General features: G+C 40.2%; 1 protein-coding gene across 5 annotated transcripts in view; it reads right to left on the bottom strand.

Annotated features, from left to right (window-relative positions):
• The window catches only part of PPIL2 (peptidylprolyl isomerase like 2), a 74,336-nt gene that overhangs the window by 1,979 nt on the left and 45,866 nt on the right, over positions 1-26,491 (bottom strand). For 4 of the 5 annotated variants that reach the window (XM_052797868.1, XM_052797872.1, XM_052797870.1 and 1 more), the window contains 7 exons: positions 25,517-25,618; positions 24,098-24,131; positions 14,960-15,077; positions 12,265-12,321; positions 1,986-2,058; positions 1,763-1,825; positions 1,138-1,277 (listed from right to left, as the gene is read on the bottom strand). In XM_052797868.1, the coding sequence (XP_052653828.1) occupies positions 1,138-1,277; positions 1,763-1,825; positions 1,986-2,058; positions 12,265-12,321; positions 14,960-15,077; positions 24,098-24,131; positions 25,517-25,618 (587 nt within the window). The remainder of the gene's footprint in view (positions 1-1,137; positions 1,278-1,762; positions 1,826-1,985; positions 2,059-12,264; positions 12,322-14,959; positions 15,078-24,097; positions 24,132-25,516; positions 25,619-26,491) is intronic. The other variant, XM_052797869.1, reaches the window with a different exon arrangement.

Raw genomic sequence — 26,491 nt, 5'->3', positions numbered from 1 at the left:
CTGCCAAAGGGCTGCTACAGCCCAAACTCCCAGTTTCAAGGCAGGCTGCAATGAGTGAAGGACTAGGAAAGAAAAGTCCTTTCTGTGCTACTTGGCCCTTTCCACAGAGCTGCAAACTCTGCCTGGGTTTCCTCTCTAAATACAGTGCAGAATGGCAGCAATTTTAAGCTAAACATAGTATTTTAAGGGACAAGCAATATTTTGTAACCAAAACACTTAACTGACACACCAAACTGACCTACACGGGCTAACATAGTTTTGTTCTCACAGTTATGCAAATGCCTGTAAATCACGCAGGCACATACAAGCTGATTAAATAGCTGTCCAGATCTGTGGATGCATAAATACACGCCTTTATGCAGCAGACAGACAACAGCATTTTTGCAAATGCTTTTAGAGAAGTCTGAAAAAAATCAAGTGGAAGGCATCTATTTTAATTTGTCCAAAACTCATGCAAAGCTGCCACTCAGGTGGGATTCTGTACTGTCCTTAGGAAAGCAAGTGATGCTGCCAATCCCAACGGGTGTACAAAGGGTGTCTGGGAGGGGATACTTTAGGACAAGCCTGTACAACCAGCCAGGCACCCTGGAGCTACTCGCCAGACGCCCTGTGCTCCCATGGCAAGCCTGGGAACCTGCTCCCCTTTCCGGCCATTTCAGTTGTGCTGCTACAACTGTTCATGTGGCTGAACAGGGAACCAGATCAGCAGACTGATATGGGCTTAAGGCAACTACTTTGTGCAGGGGAGAAGCTGCTAAAAGAGAAACATCTGTGGGACTGTGGCCTTCAGAAATAGCTGCAGAAGAGGAAGAGAATAAAAGATGATATAGGAAGTGACACAATACAGTTCCTTAAGGACTTCTGAGTTGTGGAAACGTATCCACAGTTCTGAAGTCAGCACGTGCTGTTAAAGACCAACTCGGTCACATTCAAGTGCTGAAAGAAAAGCTCAGTTAACTTGTAATCTCGAAAAACTACAGAAGTAGAGGGAACTCTTGACTGTTAGGACTGCATGAAGGTGTCTTTGCAAAGTCTGCTGGTACAAACCAAACACCTGAGCAATGGTACTGGCCACGGTCAGTGTCCAGCAGGAAAGGCAACTAAAACACTCAAAGTTCAGATGGGCAGGGAACTCACGTTGCAGCCATGTTAATGTATTTTCCAATCCCCTGCCGGTAAGTTTTAGGAGTCTGGACCTCTTTCTTTGGTGGGACTGCCTCAGCTTTTGTTTTGGCTGCTTCTTCTTCTAGCTGGACCTTCTCTCTTTCTGCAGCAACCTGTGGGAAGCAGAGAGTGCAATCTGTTGCAAGAGCTAGTCCAGAGTAAGGAGAAAATGTATACAATTCTTTGAAGCTTTAAAGCACTCTAAAACAGCAATCAGCACCACTATGATTACAGGGCAGGCTTTAGGAGACAGACCTCAAGGGCCACTACAAACAGGCTTTCTGCAGCCATTATAACAAAACTCCTCTCTTCCCACCTGCAGCTATCCGAAACTACTGTGGGCATTTGGAAAGGAAGCCATTGTAAGTGTGATGGACTGGGAGCTGTGCCAGACTCAGTTACAAGACCTCTCCGCTGAAAGAGCGGCAATGATCCTGGCACACAAGGCAATGCTGAATGGCAGCTGTTTAATCTTAGCTTGCAACCATATGGGCCAGGGGCTGCCCATGTTCACAGAAAAGGCATTAAGTTACAAAGTTCTCCAGAGAAGAGCTTTGGCCTTTCAAAAAAAACCAACCAACCAACCAACTATCCTCACCTGGGCATCTGCCTCTTCATATGGATCAACAAAAACGGTTGTTGTCTGAATTCGTATTTCCTCCTGGGAGCAGAAGAAGAAGAGCAAATCAATCTGCTGATTAAGTTGCGCCATCTCCCCCAAGTTTGGCTTTCAGAGAAGCGTCAGTGGGGTGAACCACAGTGCCATGTGAGGCCATATGCGTTCGCTCCCTCCTGCACAGCCCCAGGTGCTTTACACGTACTTTGGGACGGTCTGTTTTTGGGTCACTTTCCACATTCTCCATAGCAGTCAGAGTCTCAAAGCCACCAACCACCCTAAAAGAGGAAGGACACGATTTCCAGCTGTCACAACACACTCAAAATATTCCTGCACCCTTACATCTAATATATCTAATTTATGGCCATTACTCTAGCAAATTTTTAAACCATTGTGTTTGGGGAAGGGGAATCAGCAACTGTATTTGGAATACCTAAGATAATGTCATTCAGTGTGGAAGGTAAGAATTTTTTCTCAAGTCTGGGATTTGAATTTAAAATTAAACAGAACCTGGAAAAGTCAAACACTCAGAGGCAAAGCAAAGCTGTTTGTCCAAAAACTCAGTAGCCACACAAATAAGCAAGATGGAGAACGAGCGATTGTGGACAGCCGTCTGTGCAAGAAGACACAAACCCATTTCAAAATGGGTTCACTTGCTAATGCTACATCCATAAATTTGGAGATCATTTGTTACTCCCATGAGCTTTGAAAAATAACCTAACAGACTTGGTCAAGAAAGCAAATGTTTTAATTAAATTCTGATTTTTTACTTTTTTTTTCTAAATTGTATATCAGACCAAAGAGTGATATTAGGAAGAAAGGGAATCATAACTACAGCACTACTGGAGAGCAGTGACAGAGTTGTCCATAATAACACCAATAATGCAGAAAGTGCAGGACTGCTCCGAAAGCACATCACAACCGTGAGCTTGTGAGGGCTCTGGGAAAGCAGCAGAGCATCAAGTCACAGCCACAAGATAATGCTGGGACGCTTTTCACTGCAGTTTTTATTTACGAGGATGTTAGATCCCTGGCCTCTCATTTTTCAAGTCAGCGTGTCCAAATACTTGCTTGAAAATGTTTAAGAAAGGCTGAAGGCTTTCTGGACTGTTGCATGTTCATTTTCAAAAAGCGTGGAACAATGGGAAAGTTCCAGAAAAGGATATTTAGAAAGGATTAATAGGGTGACCCAGATAATTATAAGACTGTCATCCTGGCATCTATCCCAGCAAAATAATGGAATAGCAGAGACAGGACATGATTAAGAAAGAAAGGAAATAAGTAACGGCAATCAACAAGGTTTTGTGGAAAACAGAGTCTGTCAAACAGCCTTCTATCTTTGAGACAACAGATGTGGTTAACAGGGATAACAGTGTCCGTGGAACAGACTTCTGGAAGGCGGCTGATATTTTGATTGATAAACCAGAATGATATTAAGTGAACACAGCACACATTAAATAAAAAATTGGCTGACAGGTGTCAAAATCTAATTTTAAATAGAACCACTGAGTTTCCAGCGGGGTCCCGCTGGGATCAGATCTTGGTCCCAAGGTATTTAACACTTTTATCCACATCATCATCCCCAATTAAATTTGAAAACAGCTATACTTAGAAGAGCAGTAAATAAAAATGAAGACAGGCCGTTGATGCCGAGGGATCCAGATCCCTTAGAAAAGCAGGCTGTAGCTGGACAACATCTGTTTTAATAGAGCCAAGCCATGTGGCCAGGAACCAAAAATACAGCCCATATTAATGGCTGTGGAACAATGAGAAGCAGCCATAATTCTCAAAAAACTGCTCCTGGAGCCAGAGGAGTTTGGGGCTGGGAGCTCAGCAGCAAGGGCAGGAGCCAGCCATTGAGGAGCCCATGGGACAGGGCAATCCGAGAGCCAGCAATCCTCCAGCCTTCATGGGGTGGCAACTGCTTTGAATGGCAACTGTGGCAACTTTTTGAATCCCCCTGATTGCTGGGATTACTGGGACTCCGGTACCAGCACAAGTAGGCTGTCAAGGGCTGGGCAGATGAAATGGAGGAAAATCAAATTAAATGAAACTGGTGGGGAAAAAAAAAAAAAAAAAATCAAACTGGTGGAATATGTAGAGTGTTTTATCACCTAACTCTGCTTTCACATCAAAGAAATAAGCAATACCTCAACCAAAACACACATCATATTCACATTCACCATTATATACTTCTACTAGGCTATCTCACTCTTGCAGGTGTTTCACAGCCAGGCAGCCCTCTCCAGTCCCGGCATGACAGTCTGCCCAGCCAGCGCCAGTAGAGGCCCCTGGCTATCACCTGCAATGGTCTCAGCTGATCCAATGGAGAAATACACTGTCTACTACCACTCCGCACCACACTACATGCCTCACGCACTCCTCCCAAGAGCCACGTTAACCAAGCGAAACAGGCTGACCACCATGGTTTGAGAGGCGAGTGGGTCCTTCTCATTTGATACCCCTTGTGCTTAGTGCAGCACCACTGCCCCTCACTGCCGCCCCATGGGCTGGGACAGACACTAAACACGACCAAAAAGACAGACCCCATCACAGAAAATAAAATGAAGCAAGTCAGAGAGGGTGCTGCTCAGCACCTGCCCCAAGCAGAGCCATCCTTGCTAACATTTCGTTGCTGCTGCACTGCTCCAAACTTCTCCCCTTTACTGCCCAAGGGCCTGACGATATTCTGTAATCAGGCTGTGACTTTTAAGAACAAATGAAAAACACATACGCAGGCTAGAACAGCCTCATTCATTTGCAACTGGAAGTAGCACACTGGGGAAAGCTGCAGAGGGCTTGAAGACCTTGCATGAACTTTGGAAAGTTCATAAGAAAAACTCAATTTTAAAATCCTCCTCCAGGCCAGTATCAGATTCACTTATAATACTGATGATTAACACACAGCCTAAGATATATTCATTGTATTTTAATTGCCCCTAAAGGAAACTTCTGATTTAACATTGGAGGATTTTCTAGCCAACAGCTCCACTCATTATCTGCTCGTATGTTTTCATTTAATTAGGTTCTGATAATTTGAAATAGCCAGATCAGCTATGCACTGGCAATCTCAACTGAGTAATCCCTTAGCCCATAGCTAGACCTCCTACAATATTAGCCCTAATGCATTTTGGCGATGCTCACGAATCTTCAGTCGCTATGCTAATTAAACTTCATTGGGAATACTTTGTCACTTGTACATTTTAAAAGGCTGTGATAGACACGGCATTCACAGGTCATCGGTAAATGACCCAAATAGTCTATTTTGACATGATTATAAAGGGCTAAGGGGGAAGAAGACAAAGTTGTTATGCCTGCAGACCATGTAATTCTCTTTTCTTCTTAGCTTCTTGTCTCTAAAATGGAAAATTGCTTTCTTTTACACCCCTGCATTCTCTAACATTTTGGACAGAGAGTATCTCTATGCATATTACAGTGTCAGCACAGTAAGCCCTCAATAGAGGTTTATGTCTTTAGACACTGCCATAATACCAATAAAAAATAAAAAAGAATTTGAATACAAACCAGCAGCTCAGAGAAGAGAGCTCTGACCAGAGGAACTGGAAATAATTTACTAGTCACTTTTGTTCAGGGAGCACTTGGAAGCTTTGTCAAGGATCAGGCACAGCTGAGGCTGGTGCTTCATCAGTAAAAATTAAAATCCAAAAAGGACAAGATCTGATTGCAAACATCACCCAGCCAGTAAAAACTGAACTACACACTAATCAGGGCAGTCATGGCTGGATGCTAAAAAATGGAATATTCCAACTTAAGGTCTCAAACCATAAAGGATTTTGCAAACTTTCCTCTGATTTGTCTAAGTAGAGAAACGATGTACGTGCAGGCTCTCGAAACATTACATGCTGTTATCATCAAATCTCACAATGTTACATTGCAGCACTAAAATCAGTTTGATGAGATACAATGTGTCTTAGCCCATGCGCTGGCATCCATTACAGCAATTGCTGCTCAATGAATGAGGAAACCAACACGCCAGAGTAGTTTTGGGGATTCTTTGCCTGTCCCACAACACATATTCTGGGTGTAAGAAGAAAAGCTCACAGACATGTTGCCAAGAAAAAAGCCCATACAAGTTATATGTAGAAAAGACCATCAGATCAGTACATTAAAGCATTAAAAAAAAACCCTCTAAAGAAAGTGCTACTACCTAATATTATTCTAATATTCACTAACTTTGCACAAAAAGAGATAAAATCTGTTCTATGAATAAATATGAGTCTCGGCATAAGGAACTCTGTACATCATTTTCATTAAATGAAAATGCAAACTCTAGAAGTTCAGACTAATACCCCTTTATACTCTTTACGTGTGCTAAGTACGTTACACAGTGACAGAGCACACAAGTTAGCCTTTCTCACGCACTCTCACTTGTGCTAAGTTGGGAGGACAGCAGGGAAGGGAAGGGAGAAGGGCAGAAACAAGTTTAACCTTTTCCACTGTTCCTGGCTCTATTCCTTTTATAAGGTGCCACGCATGCTTTGTCCTAAATTGACCAAGTGAGTTTTAAACAGACGTTCAGCTGACATCCTACAGTGGAGAGGATGATACTTTCAAGACACCATTTACATTAGAACAACCAGTGAAACCAAGGGTTTGCTGTGTACTTCCAGGAGACGTTGAACAGAGAAATGATGATCTCAACTATATATTTAGCTCAGCATCCCTGAGACAGCTTGTTGTATTTTTAGAGGAGCTTGATAAATGTTGCATTACATTTAAGCATGGACGACAAGGTAGGTACACTTAGGGTTTTTTTCTGTTAGCATAGTAATGAAAACAAAAATGTGCCCTTACTCATGCAATTCTGTTTTCTTGAAAACTAAGCTAAGTTAGCACTGGAAATCTTTGCATTTCAAATTTAGAGATGTTATTTAAAATCTTACTTCCTGTTAAGGCTCCTTTATGCAAACTAGTAACCTTGCTTCATAACCACTGCCAATGTCTTTGCATGAAGTGTAGGTGAAATATCTGGAGCAAGCTCTACCCATTTGCGATATGTCAATGAAAGTCTCGCTGTACATTAGTTAGTGCTGCTCCCAAAGAAAACTGCAGCTCCCTAGCAGTCTCACAGATATTCACACATGGACTTCCTATTTCTCATATTTTTGTTTAGAAGAATTAGAGGAATTAAGCCTTATGTAATGCTGGGGATGGCAACGGTCCAAGATGATAGTTTCCTGGTCAGTAGATGATACAAGAACAATGTCTGGACTTTTAAAAAAAAATGCTTTAAACTAGAAACAGAAACCAGAAAGAAACTTGTTGTTTTGTAAACACATTCTGCCCTCAAGGTTATTTTTATAAAAAGGAGTACATACATTTATATACACACACAGAGAGAACAATATATACATGCACAAACACGTACACTCAGAACAAAATGTTTTCTATGTATACACCCCATCTGAAATGGAGCAAGCAATCTGAACTTGCAACAAGGACGTAGTCGAAACATCTCAATCTCTCATAAGGGCTTAATCTAGCAGGCAAGACGCAGTAATGAAGGGTGCTGAAAAAATAAAACAACTTGGAAAAAAGCATTTTGAAACTAGACTCAGCAGATGAACCTGGCATGTAAGGACTTCTCTGCTTTGGCACAGGTTCCTCTTCAGAGATCACACAACTGTTTTGGAAATGATAGCAGCCCTCATGCAGCTCTGACAGCCCAGTCCTCATGTGCTACAGGATACCACAGCCACGGCTTCCACAGGGCGGCCTGGTTTATTTTCCCACCTTGCTCTTCACTCCTATCCTGGTGTCTGGGGAGCAGATTCTGCAGTGCAAAATTAGGTCAGGCTCCCTACACAGATTCAACAACAGAATCAGCTCTTCTGCTATCACACAATTCTGTTCTTCAGATGTACTAAAGCAGAAGAGCAACAAGAACATGAGTTTCCCAGCTTAGAAGCCACTGGGGTTCACTGATTCAAATCATACAGAAAATGCTGCAAGTGGAAACAGACACTGTGCATTATTTAACTGTACCTGGGTAACTGAATAACACCTGGTAGTTGTTTTATGTAGCTAACTACTTTAGAGGACAAGAGTTACCTTCATTGTCCCATTCTAGAGAATTGCAGTAGAAAGCATTAAACAGGTTAAGGAATACTTAATACAGCGTGATACTTATCCAAGGAAAGAAAACTTTCTTCCACAAAAGCATCTGGCAAGGGGAGGAGGGAAGAAAAGAGAAGACTAAGCTGAGTGCATGTCAGCTACTGACTGGTCCCTCCAATTTGACCAAGTCTGAGGTTTCCCAAACCACCTTGTTCATTATTTCCAGGAACAAGAGAATTGAAGAATGAGCAGCAGAAACCTCGAGAGACAGTTAAAAGTTATCTGCATAAGCAGATACGCACAGCCACATACAAAGGGGAAAACTGTCCTCCGTATACTCATCTCCTGTCTCAGTTGCCACATCTTTTTCTCAGTTCTTGACAAATACAAGTGATGCTCTAATAAACACACAGAACTGCTGCACAGATCATTTCCAGCTTTGCCACTCTGACCACAACAGTTTTCTCTCTGGTCCCTCTATTGCCCTTCTTTTTATCACATCACATACCTGCAACCTGCCCCCACTTTCAAACCCACCATGCTCTGCTTGTCCTAAATCTCACCCAAAATTCCAAGACAGCATTTCTCTCCTGTTGATCAGCATGGCTTGATCACCTTCCACTATCATTTTAAACATGCACTTTTTCATGTGTCCCTTTAGCTTCAGAACAAGCTCCCCAAAAACATCCACAAAGCCATTTAATTTTTTCCTGGGGCTTTCTTTTTCCTTGGTTCTGAAGAAAGTGCAAACTGTCAGTGAAAGGTAGGCTGAAACAGGTCACTGTCGCAACTTTCCTGTATCTATACGCAGTCTCTTTTCTATTTACACAGCTCTCTGGGACAGAGATTATGTTTCTATTTCTGCTTATAAAAAGCAAAAGTACCAGGTCTTTGATCCACAGGAGCTGTGAACCATTGGAGTAATAGAAAATATAATAACAACATGGATGGGATGTGCTTGCATCTAAATTTCATACACTGCACCAGACAGGAATGTAAACCTATACTGGTGTTTTGGCTGTAACATCCCTGTAATTCATGCAGCTCACACAACAGTTGAACTCCCAGTTTTAGCATAGGTAAGAGGGAGTCCCCAGGCACACAGCCCACAACAGCAGCAGACTGGACCTTCCCCATGCAGCAGTCCCCTGTAAATGCTTCTCATCCACTCTGTGCAGAGCAAATGCGTGTTGGTTGGTTTACATTTTTTTTCTAAATTAAACATCTTACCAGCAAGCTAGAAGCCAACAAAAGCCACCAGTTAGTTTTCACATTAATTACAGCATTCTCTAAGTCTGGAGAAATGGTAATTACTAGAAATGGTAATTACTAATTTAATCTAGGCAGCTCTGCTGGAGCAGGAAATCCATGCAGCGTGCAACACACCTCCAAGGGAAGGCATCATTCTCTCACTCTCTGCCTTTGTTTTTGCTCCCCATCCATGCCAAATTATCTCCTTTATTTTCAGTAACATCCATCCTCATTATTGCCATGGTGGGCAGCACAATCATGACAAGATGCCTTCCCTGTCCTCCAGCCACAGCCTTCTCCTGAGACTTGAAAATTCCAGTGCACCAAGCCAGACACGTGCCAGCTCTTCACAGTCCCACTGCCTGCAGCTGGTGTGTTTTCCAAACATACTTAGCAGCCAAACATCAAACATTAATAGCGGCTACTATGCAAAAACTGTGTTTCAAACCAGTGAGGACATGAATAAGATGCAGCTCCAGAGAAGGAACTTTTCAATGTTCCATCCCACACAGGACCAAAAATAAAGAAAGGGGTGGGGAATGATTGCTCTTTCACTCTTTTTTGTTCTCCAAGTATGGAAAGCCTGCTGAAAAGTTCTATACGAATTACAAACAGGTCAAATCCTGCTCTCAAAGATACATATGTGACACTCACTAACATGAAACAGAGCCACACAGAAAGCTGAGGGTACAGTTGAGATCAGAGTATTTAGGTTTTTATATTAACTGAAATAAGTAATCCTCAAATCTATATGAAAGTCACAACAGGCCAGTAAGCATCCAATTAAGACAATCCAGTTTAACATTCATGGAAACAAAGAATTCTGATGTAATCGGTTCATTCTATTCTTAAACCTAGATATTATTACTAGATATGCTTCCCAGATATTATTGTGCTATACAGTTTGAGATCAGATACAGTCACCAAATCCTGGAAACACCCAGGATCTAAAATATCAAACTGAAGCTGGAGTTTCACTAGAGATACAATGTCTGGAATCTTTTGGCTTTTATGGCTTTTAAAAACAAATGCAGGTAAAACCAGCTGAAGGATTTTGATGAGAGAATATAGATCTTAAGAGCTGCACACATCAGCCTTTTACATTAAACTTGTAGGTAAATTCAATTATTCAGGTATTCAATTTGTAGATTAATATAGAGTAACTGGAAGGCATTTATCCCAGCATCTTCATTTTTTACATTCTTTGAATTAATCTTCATTTACATGCAAGAGAGTCCAGAGTAAAATTCACCTGCTCTGTGTTCATATGAAGATGTCACACAGTTTTCATGCAGGGAGCCAAATATGATTCTAAACCAACATTTTTAATAAAGTTTTTCCTTTGTATTTCAGCTAAGAATATTTGCAGTGCTGAGAAAGCAGCACCACTTCTTTACTCTGGCAACTGAGTTCAGATTTCTGTAGTAGCAGGAACAATTCAAAAATTAAGACAGTCTCTGCTAAAACTGCTATAAATCTCTGCTATATACACTTAACCAGATTTACTTGGACTGAAATAATTCCTCTCTAAAGGGCAAGGTACACTGTAAAACATCATTTGAGCTATTTTGCTCATAAGGTACTTGAGATATTACACAGGGTGTGAAGGCTTTTGGGAGCACAGTCCCTCCACTGCAGTAAGCTCAGCTACTCTCTAAATTCCTGGTGAATTATGGTAAAACTGGAACACACTGGGGAAACACAGTAAAGACACTAGAGGACTATACAGGATGGTCACTGCAGCCAGGTTGCATCCAGAACTGAAGAACAGTCACATTTTCAGCTGAGCTGTCCTAACCCAAATACTATTTGATGAGGTGGCAAGCTCAGGTTAACAGTATTACTGTATGGGATTTAATGGGATTTTTGCAAGGAAGACTCAAATTGCAGCTTAAGTGAAATAGTCTTAAGATATGGGTAATGTAACTCCTCCAAGAATATACTTGCTCTCAGCTTTCAGTATTAGAATTTGCTTTATTTATCTGCTTTCACCAAATGACAAGGGAACTTTTAAATTTTTCTAGGACAAACCTGAGAAAAGAAAAAGAAATATATTTCAAAGGGTGCAATTATTGCAGAATCAGTACTGGAACTAACGGCACTAAAATAATTGTTTAAAATGAAGCCAGTTTCTGCCTCAAGAACTCACAGGCAGAAAAGATGGATTAAATATATCACTTTCATTGTACAGCACAATTGTATGACATCCAATCAAAGTAAACAGTGCATGCATTTATTTTCAATTGTTGCCTTTCAAACAGATAAAACTATGAAAAGAATAAAAAACAGATCTTCATTTAAAAAAGACTGTAAAATCCTCAGGAGCTACCAGTGAAGCAGGCTAGTAAAATTCCCCTTCCTGCCATTTGCACCGAGGCATTTGTCAGAACAGCTATGCAAGACTTGGTAAATACCATGTACCTGCAGCAGAGAAAGCAAAGAACAAACCGTAACATAAAGATTTTGTAATATCTTCTGTAAGAAATACCTTGATCTTTATCATGTGAGGGCTTGACTGGAAAAGACTTTTGGAAGAGACTTCTTTATAAAGAAGTTCGCTTGCTGTCTTGGCATTGGTAATATCTTTATATATACACACATAAACATGTATGTATGTACACACACATACGCACACAAACATACAGATTTTATACAGATGATAATTGTCAGGAATAAAAGAAAAGAAGAACAGAATAAAAAAGAATAAAAGGGCCAAAAGACCTAACCTGTGCAGAAGCTCTATGTTCCATGGCATGATGAAGAGCAGCCCTGTCATGACTAATTTCCCGGTTGACAGCTCATAAGAGGATGAAAGCAGTGTTGAAGAGGTAATCTCTTGTGTCCCAGAAATTAGCATGCACAAATATTAACATGGTTGGTTACAGGATCATGATTACTTTGTTCATGACTCCCTGGAGGGCCACCCACAGAAAGGAAGTAAGGCAACTTACAGTGATGGAAGGAGAAAAAAAGGCAGAGCCTGATGACTGGCACTGATGTGATGTTGGCCACCTACTCATGACCAGGAAAACTGGATTGTGAGCTAGGATTTTGCTCCAGTCCAACTGCAACAGTCACTAGATTCTTCTCTTTAGGCTTCAGACACACAGGAGAGCATGTCTGCTATACTGCTGCCCGTAATATCTTTCACTTACCTTCCAAAAACCGTATGCTTCTTGTCCAGATATGCACAAGAGCGGAATGTGATGAAGCTGGAAGGAATAAAGACATAACAGTTAGCATATTATCTCATTGACACTCAACAACAGCCAGTAATGCTTAAAAACGGAAAGTGTATGCAAAAGCTCTCTGAGAGAAGACAAGCCCCTCTCCCTCTCTGGCTCCTCTCTGGGAGGCCCGCTGGCCAAACATCCTTTAACTCCTCTGTTCTGTGGGTTTTGTCTTGGATTTCTGGAGTTTTGCCTTCTCATTTTTACACCTTACTAACGTCCCTAAACAGTACTCCAAGCATGGTGACTTGCACAAAGTCCAAAATTAATCTGAGCATCTGCCTCCTTGGCCATGCAGACTCTGGGAAGCTCATGCAGGACAGGGAGACGTGCATCCTGCTTGAGAAGTGCACTTCTTGTGCATGATTGGGAGCTTGTATCCAGCATATACAGTTATATAACACAACAGTCTCTGCCAATGTAACCTTCTGTCTTTTAGGATATTTACTTTTTGCATTTCTCTTCCATTAAATTGGCCTGTCGGTGATCCATTTCTCCTCTGGACAGAGCAAATTTGTGCTTCAGATACAAACATGGCAGAAGAGTACTTCAAAGTGTCAAAAGTAATTAAAACCTGTGAAACTTGGATTTTTAATTTTTAATTAACTGGACTTTTAATTTTGGGGGTTGTATTTTTAAACTTAAACGTGGGAACTGAAATACCAAATCCAAAGCAACCTTTACTACTAAACCTTTTCTCTAAAGCTTAATGCTTCTTTAGAAGACTTGGACTACAAGCATATGAGACAGAGGTTTCCACACTGTGATCTGCAGACCACGATGGACCATCTTGGCTGGACATGCAGTGCTGGCTCTCCTCCCTGTCTCCATCTGTTACGCTACATTAGAGACAGCTAAAAATATATAAGCATTCCAAAAGCACTTTTCCATATAAGCAACTGCCTCAGGAAATTATATGATTGCAAATAGGAGGGGCTGCAATCTGCCAGACAATCTATTAAGACGTAGCTTGCCCTAGGAAAGTTTTGAGATGCTGTGCAGAATGCAAACTCCTACACAGGGCAATCATTACAACTCAGCTTTGTGCATGGGTACTTTCCACCACTTCATTCCCAGATATCCAATACTTAAGATTATCAAGTAGTCAGTTACATAGCATTGTAATAAAAAAAATCTGAGCAGTAGCAAATATACAGAGAAAGCTTCTCATCCATCGCTGCAGTCAAAATAAAATTAAGGACAATGGAATTAACATAACTCAGGATGATCCCAGAGGAAATGTCCTGAGCATTATTTGAGCATCACCTTACACAGGGGACCCAGCTCACTCTGCACTGCAGTGCCTATCACCTATGGGGAGAGCTACTCACCCAGTTCCTAAGGTCACAACAGTTGCCAGAAGTGCCTAAACAGTGCCTAGGAAGCTTTATAAATATGGGCAGCTGGAATCTCTCAAGGACTTCACATACAAAGGAATTTCATATTTCATTTGCAAACTTTAGGGAAACATATGATCACATTTACAGCCGCAGATGATGTGACTCAATATGGTACATCACTCATGAACTGCCTCTATAACGTCTGTTTCTAAATCCTTTTTTTTTTCCAAAAAAAAAGCCTCTACTCTCCACTAATTTAGCACCTGAGTGCTGGCAATAACATTCAAATCCAAAATAAGCTCTACAGCAACTCGATCCTGCAAACTGCCCAACATGTGCTTAGTCTTAAATATGTGAGTAAGCCTATTAAAGGCCCTGAGACAAGCACTTGAGTTTAATTAAAGCTAACCACACTACTGCATAGTTTACAAGCCATAATAATACTTAGCATCATGAAGACCAACACCAAGAACCCCATCCCTCCCTCCCCAGTCCCAACACACAGTACTGTACACACACCACACACACTGTCTTTCCTGGGGCTCCCAATGAAAGTACAACTTTTTTCTATTGCAGTACGTAGAGAGCAACCAAGAAATAGTTGGCTCAAAGTGACACAGAACATTTTCAAAAGACTGCAGGCAAATACCTGTATTAATGTTACACATAAAGAAGGTTATTACAACTTCAGTATCTTTAAATTTCATTCGTTTTTCTTCCTGCTTCTTCATTCATTTTTTCTTCATGTTAGTCCTCATTTTGCTTTCGTACATTGAAAAACAAGTCATTCTGAATGCCAGATTCTGCACTCTGCTGTGTCTGGGTTGTACACATTTCAACACTCTTCTCTTTAATTTAAAATCAGGCGAGTAAAAAGAAACAACATTTCCATAGAGTATATGTTTAATTTCATTAAGCCCTTTCAAAAAGTTCAATACAGGACTAAATTTAAACAGAGTGGAGAGGTGTAATGATCTTACAGGGATAACACTGGGGGGACACTGACAAAAATTAACAAAAACTTCAAATCATAAAAACAGAAAAGACAAATTAATGATGATATAATAAACCTACAGATCTTCTTGCCATGCTTCACTTTGCTCTTAGGTTGGGTAACAGCAGCTGTAGCTACCCTGATTTCAATATGCAGCACTCAATGGAATATTTCACTTGACTGAACTTTAAAGAGTAGCTCGTAAAATGTCATTTGTTTTCTTAACAGAGTAAGACACAATGTCTAGAGGGAAACAATAAAACACAAAAAGCAAGTGACTACTTACAACTGCGATTTGTTTGTGTTGGGTCCCGAATTGGCCATGCTAAGAACACCACGTCCCGTGTGGGACAAATTGGGCTTGAATTCATCTTTGAAAGGTTTTCCCCAGTAAGATTCTCCTCCTTAAAAAAGAAAAGATGACAGAAGAAATGTTTGTTTTCATTTGTTTCCCAATACATTTTATAACAGGCACTGACGTTAAATTCAAGGTTTCTGGCACTTCTGATCACTATAACACATTTTTACCTCATCCCTGTCACTAGGCTAGTATTTGAGCATGCCCTTGAAATCAGATGTTTGTAACTGGCAACACAATTCTGTGCCCCCACACTATCAACTACAACAGACCAGACTGTTTATCAACAGCATTATATATTGTGTGCTGAAGAACTGTCAAGGATTTCATTTTTTACTGCTGGTCCACCGTAATTTTTCTTTTTTGAGACATTAAATCTTTAAAAGTGGCTTCCTGACAAAACAGAGAGCAAAGAATTACTAGTTTAATTGCACTCTGGATATAGCATTGCTTTTGGAAATAAAATATCAGGGAGATAAAATATGTTCATAGAATCAACTAAGAATAGGAGTTATAAGCTCAAATGCTTAATTCCTGGCTAAACGATGAATAACGATGACATATATTCCTGCAAAATAAAAGGCAAAAATTAGGTATTTGGACTAGATACCTGGATGATGTAAACACTTAAATGCAATGAAGTCAAAAGGATGACAAAACTTTGCACAAGCTGCAGACCCAGCCCTCCAAAACTGATTTCTTTTCTGTGTCTGTGGATAGAAAGAGGGTCCGGGAGACCTCTCCTCCTGGCTGTCATTTTTACATTACTTATGACAGATCTGACATTTTCATGTGCACTTTTCCTCCAGGATCATTCTTAATAAGAAAAACGAAGGCTGAGATGAGTCATAGTTTTACAGTCAAATCCATAATCTGGTTTGACAAACCATGAAAAAATATTTCACCTTAGGATAGTATTAAAAATAAACCAAACAAAACTAGCCAAACAGGCAGCAAGACTGGGCCATCTGCACAACTGGCTCAAGAATCCTCTAGAGTAACTTTATCACTTGCAAAGCAGGAGGTCAGTAAAGGATCTGTAGTGCTCAACGGCTATTTGCACATCTAATACAGCAAAGCAATTTGATGATACAGCTGCACAGGCAAGCAGCAAATAAAATTGAGGAGTAAAACAATGCTCCACTGAAAACCTTATGCAGAAAATCAGAATAGTGCATCAAATGAGAAAAGACTTTCAGATGATACCACGAAAACAAAGCATCACAGGTGGATGGCTGCAAGTGCAAGTGGAACTAAGAGAGAAATTTTGGAAGAAACTGACCCACATAAAAACCCAATTAATCATGTTCAAAAGACCTATTAATAGAGTTGAGTGTTGCCTGCTCTGCAGTTTGACAAGAGGCAGCAAAAGGGGACAAACCCTGTAGGGATTTTCTGTAATCAGTAGAGGAGGAGTGATTACTTCAGCAATCTTCGGCTATTGAATATTTTAAGATGCGCTAAATTACATCAGCTTGATCTCATATGCCAATCTCTTCCAGTAGTGGGTGAAAGGGATATGGTACAGCTGCAGCCAGCTCTACTGTCTTGAAGATGGATCCAAACCCCAGCTATTCTAGCCAAATCCAAACTGTTCAACCTATTAGAAAATGTCTTACCAGAAGCCAGTAATTTTCTTTGCTAATGAATCTCCCTGTGTGTTCCTATTTGCTAAGACAGGTTACTTGTGCAGTGCCTTAGTTACCTGCCTTGTTCAGAAAAACAAAGTTCTTGTAGGTTAGTAAATAAACAAGTTACGCTTAGAATATAGCAAGGCTCCACGCCAACAGGTGCTGCCCGAAACTAGAAACACACCTGCAAAGCCAGCAGACCCACTGCCCATCAACAGCATTATGCTCTGTGCACTACTTCTCTTTCCCTCTTTGCCTTTTACAATTTTCACCTTTCCGCTTCGATCTGGCCTGGTAGAGCAGCACCGGGGACGGGCTGCCTGCCTGCAGCACCACGCCGCTGCGGTGCCATTGCTTCACGCCCTGCATTTCTGTTCTCTGCCATGGCTGGAGTAACAAACTTCACTTGGACTTCCCTTAGAGAAATACATAATTTTGCTTCAAAGGACCTCTTGAAGGAACTCCTAATTATTTGTAAAGCAGATGCACTTGCTATGAGTCCTAACCTCGAGGACTGTTTGCTGTCTAGAAATTTTCAGATGATATGCAAACATGAACACATCCTATTGAGATAGTACACAGCAGCAAGTGGCCAAACCCTTGAGACCGTTAGACCCTTCACATGCTTTCAGCTGATGCTGGAATTACAGCATTGTCAAGCTGCTGAAGGAGGGTGGAATCAACCCTGAAGCCTTCGCTGGTCAGAAAAACAATGCAAAAGGAAAGAGAAAAATTGTAAATGACAGAAAGACTCTCTCTTTCTGGCACAACAAGCAACCAGACCCAAGAGCTTGCAGACAGGAGCAATGAGCCATTGTCTTTAGGTTTTGGAATATTTATTTTTGTATGATTTCATTTCAGATCTTGCACTGCAGGTCAGAATAATCTTGCATGTACGAAGGCTAACTTCAGTTCATTCCAGTTCTCTGGAAATAGTAGATAGTTACAGCATGACATCCAGTCCCTGCCTCCCTCTCTGTCTGCCATACAGCTGTTTCCAAGGCTAATTCTGTCTGCCCGGGAGCTGCAGCAAGAACAGAGAATGGCCTGTGCAACATTCGCCTGAAAGGCCAGACGTCCTATAAAGGACATAGCTGAAGTGTCTGCGGAGGCCTGGCAGCACGGACTGGCAAGGGGTGGTGGAGACACTGCAAAGGCACCAAGACAGCAGTACAAGAACAATTTGGGGGGTTTTGTTGTTTTTTTTAAAGAAAAAAACCCCCGATTTTTAATTTAAGAATACTTTTAGAAAAAAAGAAAAAAAAAAAAAAAAAAAAAGAAAAACCCAAATGTATTCTCCTTAAATTAAAAATAGCCTGAATGTGCTGTTTGTCAAATTCCTGCTAACCCCTGGAATCGTTCCAGGCTTCAAGTAGCTGCTTGAAGCAGGACCAGACAGAGCAAGCCAGAAGATGGCGAGTTAAATGTATACATTTTTTTAATTACTGAAAACCACAATCGCCTTCTCTCTGAAGATTAAGTACAGATCCCTTGTTAGTCTACTGCCATGACAGCACAATGCTCAGCCGGGGGGGTCTGGAACAGGGATTTTAGATCCCTACATTTTGCTCTCTATGGTAGAGCTCATTGTAAACTTGGAAAAATAACTCACAGGCTCCAAACCTACTGCTAATAATTAGGAGGCATTTGGAAGTACCTAGCAGATATTACTGTGTTTATTCTCAACACAGTTGGGAGGTGTGGCTGTGCCATCTTTCTCATTTTCTAAAAGCAGAATGGATGCAGACAGACAGAGAAGGTGGGACTGTTGCACTGTCTAGCTCTAGCCCTCTCTCGTTACACTCCCCATATATGCCATAAAGAGAGAAGGCTCCTCCTTATATTCCACGAATTGTCCTCTGAGAGCACACAAATCACCGCTGACTATATATGGAGTCAGGATGATGCAAAAACCTCACCCTGAAGCTGATGTACCAGCCTACAAGCAAAGCCCATGGAAAACAAGAATTGACTCTGGGTGTTAGATTCACAGCGGGCAGCACTGCCTGTCACTTCACCTTCCTCTCAGCTTACTCCCTGATAAGATTATCTTCTGTCACAGTGGAGCTGTGTGCCCACTGGACTTGCAAATGCTTCTGAGATCCTATTAGAAAAAGTGCTGGAAAAAAATCCTGTGCTAAAAATCAGAGGGGTTCGCATGGCAGCAGACATGGCCCCATGCGGGTGCTGCCACTGCCTGGATTGGTGCTGGGAGTGCAAAAGGGAGCAGTATTTATAAACCTGCATATGGGGGTCTCCTGTTTCCACAAAGCTGGAAATGTACTTGGGATTGGCCACGGAAATACACTGGTCTTCTAACAGCATTTAACCTGTACAACATCAAAGCCTCCAGGAGCCAGAAACAGTTTTTGCACAATTCTGTAAAATAAAAATCACATGCCTACCCAGACACCCAAGATTCAAAGCTGAAGGCAGCTGGGAGCCACTTCCCCACATTTTTAATAAAAGAGAAAAATTCTCTTAAATTAAAGAGGTGTTTACCCAATTCTCACACAGAGATGAAACCAAACAGACCTCACAGCTCATAGAAAAAATTAGAGCGTATTCATCATTTCCATGGCTATCCAGAGTGGCAAGATATATTTAGCTTGTAACTGAAGCACAGTTAGTTATTCAGTCTCATATCTGCATCTTGTGCTGATAGTGAAAAGGTGAATAGAGCTAAACTGACACCTGAAGCAATGACACATTAGCAACTACACAGAAAAAAGCCACATTTTCAGATTGTCTTTTGAACTTAAACAGGTTACTCTTTGGTAGTCTTTGTTCCTTCTAAAGGCATTTTTTTCAGAAAGTAATTTTTTGGGTAAGATTACAGAAGTTGTACAACCTTCTTGCAAAGAGCTGAAAGATGCACCTAAAGCTTCAGAAATGTAGCATTCCAAAAGCCAGGTGTGGGCTGGGAATCATCATTCATGACAGTTGTGATTTTAAAGAAATCCTTCCTTTTTCTGGCGTAAAAATTGCTAAGCAGTGGTAAGGAAGTGGGAGGGCTCTGATTCACAAAAATGATGGCTTACTTTCAGTAATTTTCTTCTTGTCATTTGGAACAACGAGGTACATAATAACATCTGACACTTCTATAGAGCTTTCCAAGTGAGATTCTTGAAATCATTTTGCAAATATGAAAGTCTTAGCTCAGCCAGTAAGTGCTTCTCTCCCTTCAGATAAGAGGACACAGTACTTTTAACCCTACATACCAAGGGTTAGATTTTCAGAGAAGCTGCAATCTAAAAGGAGTATATTGCTAGATAAAAAGGACTTACTCTTGTCCTTTTGCTGAGCTTGAATCATGCAAGAAAAGGGGCTCTAAAACTGGTTACATTTTAGGAACTTGCCTTGTTAGGAAATCACATTGCAGAACTGACCAAGTTTGTCCACAGTCCCTTTCCTACTGCCAGTTCAGAGGAAGGGAAAAAAAAGTGCTTTGCTCTGCTTGTTGCCATCCAAAATGTAATTCCCATCTACCAGCGGTATTTTACCTTGGACTTTTTACAGCTATTATATGCCACCTTTGTGCCCTCCTACATTCATAAATGGATAGAGGCACACACAAGTCGATTCACGAGACCTTCCAACAGGTTGCAAGTAAGAGTAGCTGAAAAATGCCTGTGCCACTTTGAAAATTTAATGCTTTGCGTATAGTTTTCCCTTTTTCATACAAAGGGTTTAGGATATTAAACCTGTTTTTCCTACATGCAAATTTTCTTCTATTATTTGGAACACTGAAAATACAGAGCAGCTGCTCCACTTGCACTAGCATAAGTTAGACAGAATTACTCACAATGTTCAACCACTTAGTTGTTACGAACAGCAGGAAAAGATACATTACAAATCTAAAATTCATATTCAAATAATTAATCATTACAACGAATGACCATGACTCGGCTTATTACTCTGAATACTGCCTCTATGGGTGGTTATTTTGTTAGAAAAAAAATAAGCTGCTGCAGCACAACAAAATTTCTCCCAGTAGTCTTATGAAATGTTAAGTTGAAGGCTGTAGAAAATTAGTTTGGTCCTCTAAATCAGTGTCAACCTTACAGGACTATATCTAACTGCTTTGGCAATGCAAGTCTGCCAGCTAAGCTAAGGTAAAACTCTATTCCCCACTCTTTTCCCAGTGTGGTATCTCAACTTCTAGATGCCATAATGCTAATTTCCACCCTCCTCCATCTCAAGGTTAACTGCGGAGTACCAGGAATCAGCTGTCCTTCATGTGTCTGCTGGGTCACGGTTACTTTTATGACAGGCTAACAAGAGACTCAAAAAGGACACACTGGGGTGCTAACAAATGAAAAAGAAATAAGGATCAGTGCTGCTTACGGATAGAACTGTTCAGCCAGAGTGGCCATGGAAGTGGACAGCCAGTGACAACCAGATTGGCATTTTACATCTGTGAAATGTTTCCAAAACACAAGCACATTTATCTAGGTGAGCCAAGAGCACAGTTGCAGTCTATGTACGTATGACATGTAACCTTACGTCATGTTGTACTGAATGTGCCCAAATACACCCAGAAGCCAAACAGTCCTGGGCTTAGTTAGCAATGGAGTGGGTGATCATCGAAGCATTTGGATGATGCAACCATAAACCTGACACCTGTTGCTGAACATAGGATGAATGTCAGATGACAGAAACCACATGGTGGGAAGATTTTTGAACAAGTCTGTTCTAGTTCCTGAGCTGATCAACAGGAATAATTAAATAAATATAACAAAACAAAAATATATACAGGCTTAATGCACCTTCCATGTATCAGTTTGGAAAAGGTGGTGGTTTCTTTTTTTAAACAAACAAAAAAGCAAGCAAAAAACTATCCCAAACCTCTTAGCCAGAAAATTTCAGTTAAAGCAGAAGGTTCTATTTGGAAGAGGAAACAAAGGATGTTCTTTTTTTCTGAAGTCTTCCTACAAAAGGCTCTAACAGAAACAATTGTGGCAGTTTAAAATATTGACGTTTAAAAGGTAGCCTCCAAATAGTCTTCCCTATTGCCAGTTGGAATATCTGGGAAGAAAGCCCTGTTCTACTCTCATATGCTTCTCTGATATTACAGAAGCCAAGTTATTTATACCCCCAGTAAACCTCTAAAGACCATTAAATCTTACAGACTTTTTAGCTTTCAAAGATGCATATTCTTCTTTTTTTTCTAAGAAGCAGTGAGTCAAAGAAATGTTGAAATTCATTCCAGCTGGCAGAAGAAATAAAAAGGGGAATTTATACTGCAAATAACATACAAAACCAAGGTGAAAAAGGTACAAAGTACTGAATCTCAGTGCTTTACTCCAAAGCTTTCCTAACACGAATGCTTGTGATCACATTAATAAGGTGCGAACCAATGGACCAAAATTTTTACACCACAGGAGCCTAGGAGAGCATCACTACATTTGCCATGTTCTTACACTGCTATCAAGCTGCACCTTCCTCTGGCCACGCTGCTGTGGAGAGAACGTAAAGCCAGGCAGACACCTTAGGTCTGGCCATCTTCTTACAGCATGTAGCTCAAGATACGCAAGTGAAATTTCTGCCTCACATTCAAGTGCCCAGGATCTATCAGGTAGTCAGGAACAAATCCTGACTACTTGCCCTCTGTGAACAGTCTAAGCGGCTTCATTTAAGTAAGTATTAAACACACAGACATGACAGTTCAAGAGAAATCTGGTAGCCCACCAGGCTGTCCATTTACAACATTTTCTGGTGACATTATCATATTCAATAAGTGATTAAATAAGGATATCTAAAATGCAGCTGTCTTCACAAGAATAAAAAACATTCCGTTGCAAAGAAGATAGTTGTATCGTTTGGACTCTACAATAACTGCAAATAGTCTCTCAAAATCTGCAACACTCATATCTATTTGAGTGTACACTGTCCCTTTTATTAGAACTTTAATAGTCTTGACAGATGTTTGCAAGACATCTCGCCTGCAATATATTCATATTTAATTAAGAATGACAAGGAGGAAAACAACATGGAAAAGACTAGAGGTCATTAGACTCCTTTTTTTAAATAAAAGAATACACATAGGAGTTTTTTTCTCCTACGGACTTATTTGCATTTTACTTCCTACTTGCTTTGCCAGTAGAGCTGAGTCTTGACCTTCAATGCAGCTGCACTGCCAGTCTTCTGCCAACTATTAATTGTGCTGTCTTACAATACTTCTACCATTTGCACAAATAGAGACAAGAATGACACCAGGAAGTTAATTTTCATTCCACTGCAGGATCTGAACTCCACCCTACAAGGGTGAAAGGTGTCTGAGTCAACCCATTAAATTTCTCCTGTCTCCTGACACCTCTTTAATTTCTCATTTTAAAAGATGTTCCTAATTACGTCTTTTGGGATTTGAACTGAAACTTTCCTTATAACAAAATCAATTCACATTTCTTTTGACAGTCCAAGCATATATGGCAACAAATCTTGTTAATGGGCTTTTGCCATCAAAACACAGAACCTTTAACTAGTCTCAAATCTTAGAGTATGCAACTGTTGATTATCGCAGGCAGTAGAAGAAAAGCTGTTGGACAACTCACACTAACATCATTTACAAAGTCAATAGAGCTAAAGTATTTAACAACTACAAAGACATCTTTTTTGGATGACCTGTGAGCACACACAGAAGGTTATAGTGCTTGCACATACAAGTGACACATGTATGAACTAGAATAAAAATGCACAGAACCCCACAGGACCAGGTGAGGAGCTGTGGAGGCTGGTGACATCTACAAGTGGGTAGATAAAAGGTGCAGGTGGAAAATGAGCAAATTTACAGCAGTATCTAGAGATATCACATGACATATCTACTGTGGTGGGCAATGCTCTGAGCACCCTTCAGCTGCTATGTCTCCTCACCATTTCTGATATGAGCATTAATGCAGATCTCCAACTAACCAGCTAAGGGAGAAAGAATGGGCAGAAGAATTTAGTAACAGTGACCCCTAAAAGTTAGAAAAAGAGCAGCTTGGGCTTTACAAGGCAGCTAGCTGGGAGAACAGATGGTATCTGGCTATTCACCAATTCCAAGGCAGGTCTCAAGTATTTCATTAATGCTGAATTTGAAAGCAACTTTGCATGAATGTGTTTCTTCCTTTGTTCTTTGCCCTGGAAGACCAGCTGTAAAATCATTACAATTTTCATTTATTTATTTTCTGGAAGAAAAAGGAAGCAAAGACCCAACAAGAATTCTGCATGGAAGAGTGCCCAAGTTTTAGACTGAGAATATATTGGATGAAATTTTGAGCACAGTTAAAATAGTCATAAAATATAGCGATAAAACCTCTGCTTTAAAGTAGAAATACTCACAATGTACTACATATCATCATTTAGAGAATTTTAATCTACAAGGTGTCTGGAAATAAATGTAACAACAGTGCATGAAGTGAAAACAGTTTACTTGATTCAAACTCAACCTTACCTGTTCCTGTTCCAGTTGGATCACCTCCTTGGATCTGCAGAATTAAAATTAAATCAATAGGTTACATATATATCTGTGTGAAAGACATTAAATACAAGCCATAAAAAACAATTCTGCTCAATTTTCTTCCTTCTGTATCATGTCATGTTGACAAGTTAGCAACAAGGAAACCATTACTACTTATTTGGAGCTTCTTTTATCAGCTGGCTGTCATCTCCTACATTACTTATCCAAGAGCAGAACGACAGTTTTATAAAAATAATAGGTCTCTTGTGGGTAAATAGGGAAAATAAACAGTCTCAAATGGGTTAACCAGATCATCCTTTCTGTTATGTGCTGAGTCACAACCTGCTTTTTAACTGATGATGCATTGCTTTTGGAACTGAAAAGGCATTTTGCTACCAATCCTCTACATGATGGGAAGGCAAGAAATGAGGTAATATGGAATATTTTCTGTATCTGAACCTGTATTTCCCAGTATCCCGCTCACTATCTGCAGTAGGGAAAATCCTCATGTGAAATCAATCTTTCAGCAACAAAATTAATCACTGTAGATACGTGCAGGATCTACAGAAATAATATTCTATGTATTATAATGCCAGTAGAGGGAGTGTGACATGACTAGTTTCACAGTAATAGCACACAAGCACAATTTTAATTGTGAGTTTAACTATGAACTGAGGTACACAGTGCTGTCAAAAGAAAAAAAGCTTTTTTTAGGATGACAGGATGCAATGTGACATTCAATGATGTCCCCTAAAAGATGTGCTCTGCCTTCAGGATCAGGTTGTTAATTTGTCTGAAAGGAAGTTACAGGACAGCTACAATATCCTAAGCTGCCTAGACTGTACCTATGTAAATAAAGATCTTTGACTACCAAAGTCAACTTTCTGGTTCACCAGGTGATCTAACTCCTTCACAAAGAAAGGCTGGGCACCTAGTCCTGGAGCACACTCAGGAAAGGATGATCTGACAGTATCCAAGTACCACAACCTGAAACAGAAATTCAGCTGCTTTCTAAAGTTTCATCTGAATGGGATTTCAACAGGCCACAGTATTACTTATCCAAATTAGCATTTCCCTCTCTCTCCTTCTGTTCATTAACCACCCACCCACAGCTTGGGGAAGATAACAAGAGCCTTGCCAAGGCAATGACTCTCAAAGGCTTTGTCTGGAATGTCAGCAAAAGCACTACTACTGCAGTGATGCTCCAAGTGACAGTATTAGTCAGAGACAGTTGTTAGTAAGACTAGTAAGTACAAATTTAGTAAGTTAGGACAATCCTAGTTCTGATGGTATATTTGATATACATCTATTGCAAGTTGTCATGCATGGAAGAAACTAAGACTGAATTAAGCTAAATAAATATTTTGAGGACATCACATATTGTGCATTACACAGGATTTGTTCAATACTTACCACAAAATTACGAATTGATCTGTGAAAGATTGTTCCATCATAATAGTTGTTCTTGCACAATTTGATAAAGTTTTCACATGTTCGAGGTGTCTGAAAGACAAACTTAAGTTTTAATTAAGTAATACCTTTAGACAATGAAATTGGTCATTACATTGTTTACAAGAATCACTTTTCATTCGTGCCGTACAAAGAAACAATCATGCAGGACTTGAAGAGGAGTAAGTCTATGTCTACAGAAAAAAAAAAGTAATATATGCTCTTTTAAAGTATACTGGAGAGACACATACTGTGTTAAATAAATTAAACCCAGACCTTCCAATTAGCACAAAGAAGTGTTGAACACTAGCTCAGGTAACATGAGCTCCCAGTGGACATAATAATGGTGAAAGCAGGTAATGTCAGAGACTTTCAAGTAACTTAGTTCCAGCACTGTATCATACTCCTGTTCTAAAGGGGGACTTCTAGCACTGAAAAAAGTTAATTTCCCAGAGTAAGAAAGAATCTGACTTTTCTGCTCCACTGTTTCAAAGTGAGCACACTGAAGCTAACTGGGAGAGAAGCATTTGGTCCTCTTCACCATTTGGAACTAAAAATGGGACTGAACCCACAACTCACTGGACCACAGGAAAAATAAAACAGACAAATTGTTTTCAAAAATCTAAAAAAAAAAAAGATGCTAAATATATTGCCAACTTCTCATTTGCTTTTACAGTGCAAATTAAAGCTATTTATTTGAATTTATGAGCCATGGCATACAAACAGTACCTTCTGAAAACCTTTACTGTCTACCTAATTATCCTTCCACTGTAATTGTATGGATTCTTTCCTCTGCAATACTAAAATACTTTCAGATGTACAAATACTAGTACAGAAACAGCCTGTTTTCTATACTTGGACATGTTTTCCAGACCCCACTGTGGATTATGTGCATAAATATATTCCAGTTTTACAAAAGAATACATCTAAATAATTTTC

This window comes from Harpia harpyja, chromosome 9, assembly GCF_026419915.1.
Source record: "Harpia harpyja isolate bHarHar1 chromosome 9, bHarHar1 primary haplotype, whole genome shotgun sequence".
NCBI classification, from domain to species: domain Eukaryota; kingdom Metazoa; phylum Chordata; class Aves; order Accipitriformes; family Accipitridae; genus Harpia; species Harpia harpyja.
Note: the sequence above shows the minus strand (reverse complement) of the source record. Positions and strands in the feature narration are given on the sequence as shown.